The sequence below is a fragment of the Priapulus caudatus genome, unplaced genomic scaffold (assembly GCF_000485595.1).
Source record: "Priapulus caudatus unplaced genomic scaffold, Priapulus_caudatus-5.0.1 Scaffold1337, whole genome shotgun sequence".
Lineage (NCBI taxonomy): Eukaryota > Metazoa > Priapulida > Priapulimorpha > Priapulimorphida > Priapulidae > Priapulus > Priapulus caudatus.
Genome location: NW_014578398.1, coordinates 37,376 through 44,745, shown reverse-complemented (window position 1 = coordinate 44,745; position 7,370 = coordinate 37,376). Strand labels below are relative to the sequence as shown.

Below are 7,370 nucleotides of genomic sequence, written 5' to 3'. Positions count from 1 at the left end.
CACTGGCATCATAATATTAAACGTCAATGGCCATCTGAGTATGAGAAGCCCGACTAGGCTTTAAACTTGGTATGCGTAAGCGCAACTATTTTTGTGGGCAATTATTGTTTCCTGTTTAATACCAATGATGGATGCAAATTGGCTGAATTTGACAGCATTATCAAGTGCGGCATGCAAGCAGTACGGTTTATGCTCGACAGATTGCTCCGTAGTCGGGTATTGGTTTTAAGAGCGGACGAATGTCGTCACTTTCGAGAAAAACGCGTCCAATCACTGTCGTTAAGGTTCACTCCTCACTGTGCATGAGAGCTGTCAATATCTCTGCAGAGATCGACGTCGTCGTCGTCGTCATCCGTCGTCACGTGAAACGTTGTTTCTGTATTCGTGGACCGTGTGTCCGCGTCACATCAAGTAGCGGTTCGATCTGTGTCTTGGTCTTCAGTAAAGTTCAGTAAAGTGTGACAGCGTTGATGCGTCAATCAAATCGTCGGTTGACACATCCGTCTTGTCTGGTTAGTCATCTTTTTCAACGTCTGTCAAAACAAAGATGACCATTTTTAACGACCGTAATATGACAACGCTGGTGACGCCGATGTTCAAGTACTGACGTCGCTCTCTGCTCTCATTGGTCCAGTCGTTGTTGTGTGCAGTCACACGTCACGTTATCGCTGCTCTCAACCTCAAAAACTCTCTTGCACACGCAACCAGGGCCGACCCCGTTAAATGCCACTTCCAATCGATTATAAAGGCAAGTGTATGGAGATCATATGCGCAAGCCGTCTGTAGTAATTCCGGACCACGCGTTTACACAGGGAATGGCCCATGCGCATTGTAACAGCTTCAAAAGTCCTGATTGACGTCAACAGATCTATTATACACACGCCCACAGTTGACAGTGGAAAAGTCACATGACTTTAAGAACCAATAAACGCTCAGTAGGTGCACGTGACGCACTGCGGGGACGAGTCAAAAATCATCGATTGTTTCGGAGGTGTGGAAATTATGAAAAAGTCCCTTGATAGCGTGGTGCCCTGCTACTAGGAGGGCATTTCCACGCATGTGACAATCATAAACCCGCAGGCAAAACTTTATGTCTCGCAACATTAACATCTTCGTTGTCACGCAAAGCTTGCTGCGTGTGCACGAATCTGTCTGTGAAACACTAAACCGGCTTAAGTCCATGTATAAATTATTCCTCTCTATTGACGATAAGCATTCGCCACCCTCCCTTTGGGTTTTCACGGTAAAAAAAACAAATTTCGCCCTGCCCTTTGTCCAATAGTACAACTGTTCTCTGTCCATTTAAGCAATGTCGCCCTTATCGCATGTACCACTGTTCCTGTTCACATAAACTGCCCACCCCTTACACGTAGCGCACTGCCCCGCCGACCCATTCCATGTACAAGACTGCCCTCCCTGCAATCATCCTATATTACAAACTACACAATTAACCTGGTGATGCTGCTACACTAGGTGAAGGACGTTTAGGAAAAGTATGTGTGCCAGCCTGTTCGGATCAAACAGGTTTAACATCATCTCGTTCTGCGAATGTGCGCGCCTCACTCTCGCACACCGACATTCAACAACAACCGGTTGGAAACGGCGAGAGACCTCCGACCCGGAGCTTTATGTGGCGACTTCCCAGTGGGTCAACGGTACGGCGCCACGAGGGCGCATCAGCGGGACGACCGCGGCGGTGAGCACTCACCTAGGGGGCGTTTACAGCTTCTGGCCGTTTGCGCGCACGAGTTTCCTCGCTCGGCGGGTCTGCTCCAGAACCTTCATCCTCGAGTATGACAACACGGAACGTGGCATTACACGAAACGCATCGTTCCGCCAAACGAACGACCATCCTAATCTCTGCGTGCAACCTCGATTGTCTGCTTGTCACAAAGCCCTGCCCAGCTGCATGGATAAAGCCATGCTGTCCGTGCTGCCGCAACCACAGAGAAGCTAGCGGCCCACGACCGGATAGCCTCCAAGATCTGACATTTCCGTCTGCGAGAGATAACTCGCTTCTTGGATACTGTTGCTAGCGGTCAAGCTGGTACTGATTACGTATTTTTTCACTGCGTGCACGTGAAACCGTCAACTTGGCCAAGTGTTTGCAGCTGAGTCAACATCACGATCAGCAATTTCGATACCGTATCTGCACACAAGTACATGAACGTTAAAAACGAAAGAAATTAATGGTAAATAATATTAACTTTAATAAAAAATAATATTAATTCGAATAAAAAGTGCCAAGTTAATTTCAGTCAAAATAGAATTTTTTGGCCAAAAAATTAAATGACAGGAAGACACACACCTCACGTGGCATAGTCTCTTGCAATGTGCAGGTTGCCATGGCTTCTCACCGGCCTCTTGCGCCGACGCATACTTCGCGTAAGCCGATGTTACGATGTCCCACGCAGTACACCGCTCAATCAGATCTCCAAACGCTACTGAACACATCTGCCAAGGCCAAACATGCAGTCACTGAGGTGAGAAAAAACAACTGATTACCTGATTCCGAGCCAAGAGTGTGCAAAACGGGGCGTTTTTAGGGGGTGACGATTTCTTAGTAAACAAAGTGATGACTTTGTATCGATTCATTATATTATATTTTTATATTATTATTTAATTCCATTATTTCAAGACTAAAAGGGCTAAAGATCACCAGCTCTTGAAAAATTTAATGTTGAATAAACCAATAGGCAAGAAGAGATGCCCAATCATGCGATTCTCCGCAGATTAGTTCACGGCGAATCATTAAAACAAACAAATATCTAATCATAGTATTGCAAGGGCCTACCAGCAAATGCCCAATGCTGCATGCTACAGGAACAGAAACCAAGCTTCAACGACTAGCGAATATGAGGCCTACCTTTCCAGAGTGTTACAGCGGCGGCGGCTCCGATTGAAACACGCCGGAACAATCGAATTTCCTCGCGGGGTTTTTGATGTCGGCGAGAGGGAGGGGGGGTCCGGCGAAGGCGGCGGCGGAGGCAATAACCAGGGGGTCATCTGCCTGTAAACAGCACACAGGTTCTCGACACAGCACAGACGCACGGGGTGTGATTAGCACTGTGTCGCATAAGAAAACACTGGCCAAAGCCACATGATTCGTAGAAATATATACAGCTTGAAATAGTCGCACACAGTCTCAAAGTCCGTCATTCTCCTTCCGCAGCCTTTATAAATACTATATATAAAAACTATATAATATAATATTATATACTAGATAAAACTAGAACTATATATAACTAACTATAATATATAATAATATATAAATACAATGGGATTAGCTGAATACCTGTTTGCTGTAAAGAGGTTGTGTTGTAGCTTGGAAGGGTTTCCATGCTCTCAACCTGTCCGCAGGTTGTCCCGGAACAGGTAACGCCTGCAACACATAATCACCCATGACAACGACGAGACTGTAGTTACCAGGGGCAGACGGTTTTTGCCTGCAAAAGTAAGATCACCATTTAACATTACATCATACCGCTAAATATGATCATAACTCCTGCCAACAAAAATTTGCGCTTTGCCACAAAAGCAATCTAGAACATCTGTTATAATTCGTAAACGCCACGTGCGTGTCCAACGGCACATACTTTAAGACTTTTACACTCACAATTATACTGCATAAACATACAACTATCGGGGCACGTCAGCAAGCATTTCGGATCCGCAGTAGCTGTGATGATAGTGCAACTGGCCAGCCCCCTGCAAAGCTGATGGCTCACTTCTGGGTTCAATGTTTCCCGAGCCTGCAACCGACAAACGATCAACACGGCGAAGGAAGCGCGGGTCCACAATGAAACACACAGCAGGAATCAGCGACAGTACACATGGAAATCTGTGTGCTTCCACTCCCTCTACCATAGGGTTTACCCTCGCATGAGCTACCACAGTACCACGCTACACTCCTCCAGATAGCAAGTAGACTAGGGCATCAGTTCAGCACCTCCACCGATGTGGCAACTAAGGCAGGGCAGGCCAGCACTAGCACAGTGAAAATGCACTTGAGGGCCATCCACCATTACAGGTTATGTTTGGCCGTGAACTGCACCCCCCCCCTCCACATCACCGCCTGCTCCGGAACACTTTCAATTCCACCTTCTCTCATGTATCAATGTGGCAACAAGCAGAGCAGTCCGCCACAACTAGCACAGCGAAAAATGCACTGAGGGCATCTATCAAATACGCGTTATGTTGGCATGACCTCCCCCCCCACCCATCATCATCACCTGCCAGTACCTCGCTGTAACGACAGCACGATGACGTCACCCGTCGGAATGACCAGGGGTCGCCTTCGTCGTTGTATTTGACGATAGGGCTTCCGAGCCGGGCGGTACGGCAAAGACCCGTGCATCTTCTCGGCGAGCGTAGGCGCCGCCTGTGCCCGAGCTGATACCTTGATGATGCGCCGTAGCTAACCCCACCCAACAGCCGTGCAGCAATGAACAACAACACAACCCAACTGCAACATCAAACAACAACTGTAACATCAAGCAACGACAATAAGCAAGAGCAATACAACAACAACAACTCTATCATTGCAGCAACACCCAACAAGCAACAAACATCAACAGCAATGTATCCGTACACCAGAACACACCGAGCATATATACAGGCGACAATCTTCGCACAACGGAGGGATGCTCACAAGATGTAATGCGTAAGCGAGTTCGAATAATAAGCGATGGCCGATGGACCCGGCCATCAAATAATCAGAGAGGACAATCAGATTTTTTCGACAAACCATTGAATACTTTGGTCCCATTTTTTAGCGGTAATTTTCTTTGAAGTGTCCATGTTCGCAATATAGCCATTAAAGTGACATAACAATTACTGTATCGTTTGAATACATTCATTAGCAGATGTAGGTGATAATTCCAGCCATTTTATCACCATGTAAAATCTCTTTTTCTTACGCTTGCACAACCGGATCTATCTTTCAGAGAACAATTTGAAATTTCAGGAGGACCCTCTAAATTTCAAACCTAGATGGTGCTGTGGACCATCTCTTTTTTTCTCTCCCTATTTCTACCCCTGATTACCGTTCGACTTGCCGGTGTTAGCATCCGTCTTGAGGTCGCAGTATTCGAGGCCAGGGATGAGGTCGAAGAGTCGGTAGACCTGCTCGTAGTGACGGAGGAGGAGACGAGAACGTTGAAGCCGCTGCTGTCCCGTGCCGACGCCGTACATCGACCAGTCCGGCTGCTGGCTTTGGTTGTGGCTGTGACCGTACGCTGCATACATACGCACACGCATGATGAGAGTGAGAGCAGGAGAGAATGAGGGGGAGAGAGAGAGAGAGAGGAGAAGAGGGGGAGGTGGGAAGGGAGAGAGAGAGAGCGATATGATAAGAGGGGGGAGAGGAGAGAGAGAGAGAGAAGAGCGAGAGACGAGAGAGAGAGAGAGAGAGAGAGAGAGAGAGCAGAGAGAGAGAGAGATGGGGGAGAGAGAGAGAGAGAGATGAGAGGGGGAGAGAGAGAGAGAGAGAGAGAGGAGAGAGAGAGAGAGAGAGAGAGAGAGAGAGAGGAGAGAAGAGAGAGAGAGAGAGAGAGAGAGAGAGAGAGAGGAGAGAGAGAGGAGAGAGAGAGAGCCGAGAGAGAGAGAGAGAGAAGAGAGAAGCGAGACGAGAGGAAGAGAAGAAGAGAGAGAGAAGATGAGAGAGAGAGAGAGAGAGAGAGAGAGAGAGAGAGAGAGAGAGCGAGATAGAGACAGAGAAACCTTATCACTTCTTCACAATCTACACAAAGCTATAGCATACTGTGATCGCCATGCGAAGCAACTACTATCATAGGATTAGAAACAATCGTACTACGTTTCACAACCAACGTATCATCCTGCTAAGGACAAAAAAAAATAGGTGTGTTTCCTATTGCATCGAAAACAAAAGTAGGGTAGCTAGGTAAAAAAAATCTTCTTTTTTTTTTAAATACAATTCTACAGGTGTTTGCTAATTTGACATCTTACAGGTTATAAATAGGATTCCAAGTTTTGTCTGTCAGATTTCAAATTAAAAAACCTTTTTTTTCTTTCTTCTTTTTTTTTGGGAAAAAAAGTTTAGGGTTGGCCCTAATAATCTAGGGACGGTCGGTCGACCGGAAACATACCTATTTTTTGTTTGGCCTAAGTAAGTCACTCATAAAACGAACCCATTATGTGGTCATCGCAACATTATCACTATTACAGTTTAAGTACTGTGTACTACTTGGTAATAGTGTCGCGTTACAAGTTATGATTGCTCTACTCATGGCATAAAAGAACAGTTATTTATATACCTTCGGAATATTGGCTACGTGAATCGTAATCCTTGTTATCCCTCTTGTCCCGCTCTCGCCATCCCGCAGAAAACTTGGGGTCGGCAAATTTCGGTCTGTATGCTGCAAAGCACACATATATGCTCAATAGGTCACACTTTCGCATTATAGTAACTGCAATAATTAACTTGATTTGATTGAAGGTCAACATGCAGTTGTACAGTATTCTTTAGATCATACAAATCTCTCTCTTACATAAGTTAATTGTTAGTACATTAGCATGCCTGTCACACCCCAGGAAACACAACGCAGTTGCGCGATGCTATACGTGTTGACGATGCTTTCGAACTGGACAACGTTGTAAGTCACAGCAATACTCCCTGGGTGCACAACCTTGTAAGTGACATCAATGCTTTCTGGGTGCATAACATCGTAAGCGATGTAGACGTTTTCTGGGTGCACAACATCGCAAGTGACAGCAATGCTTTCTGGGTGTACAACAGTGTAAGTGACAGCAATGCTTCTCTAGTTCGCAACACCACTGAGCGGCAGTCACGCCATCCAGGTCTTAACACGCGCGTTGCCCACACTTACACGAGTCGCAGTTCTCCAGTGCCAGTGCCGCGTGAGATGCCTTGTGGAACTTCACATAAGCGAAGCCCTTTGGGTCACCAGTCGACTTATCCTTGATGATTGTCACATAATCTGCGAGAAGAGACAGAGATAAACTACTGGGTGCCGACTCTACGGTTCATACAGCAGAACTTTCAGGGGTGCGTGGACAACTGAAGCGGCCATGCACCTCGGGAGGAACACCATATTCCTTTAGCTATGATCGGAGCTGGTGTGGTACGTTAACCACATATAGCCTACTGTCTACACGACATTTGCGTGGCCATGTAGGCCCGCCGGTGACAAATCAGAGGGCTGGGCCTAAGATAAAATATTGCTGGTTTCCCCTTTACCGACCGACTCGCCAAAACGCCGATACTCGACACATTTTATTGGCCGATTAAAACAAAACAAAAATTATTCGTTCTGCAAAAACATATACACAAAACAGAATATACAATCTACATACACACATCTTGTCAAAACAAAATAAAAAAGATTTTT

General features: G+C 46.2%; 1 protein-coding gene across 3 annotated transcripts in view; it reads right to left on the bottom strand.

Moving 5' to 3' along the window:
- The window catches only part of LOC106816289 (RNA-binding protein 45-like), a 19,380-nt gene that overhangs the window by 9,181 nt on the left and 2,829 nt on the right, over nucleotides 1-7,370 (bottom strand). For all 3 annotated transcript variants that reach the window (XR_001394867.1, XR_001394866.1, XM_014820871.1), the window contains exons 5-7: nucleotides 6,849-6,959; nucleotides 6,276-6,377; nucleotides 5,046-5,237 (exon numbers count right to left, since the gene is read on the bottom strand). Coding sequence is in view for 1 of the 3 variants with exons in the window: in XM_014820871.1 (XP_014676357.1) it covers nucleotides 5,046-5,237; nucleotides 6,276-6,377; nucleotides 6,849-6,959 (405 nt within the window). In the remaining 2 variants the exon portion in view is untranslated. The remainder of the gene's footprint in view (nucleotides 1-5,045; nucleotides 5,238-6,275; nucleotides 6,378-6,848; nucleotides 6,960-7,370) is intronic.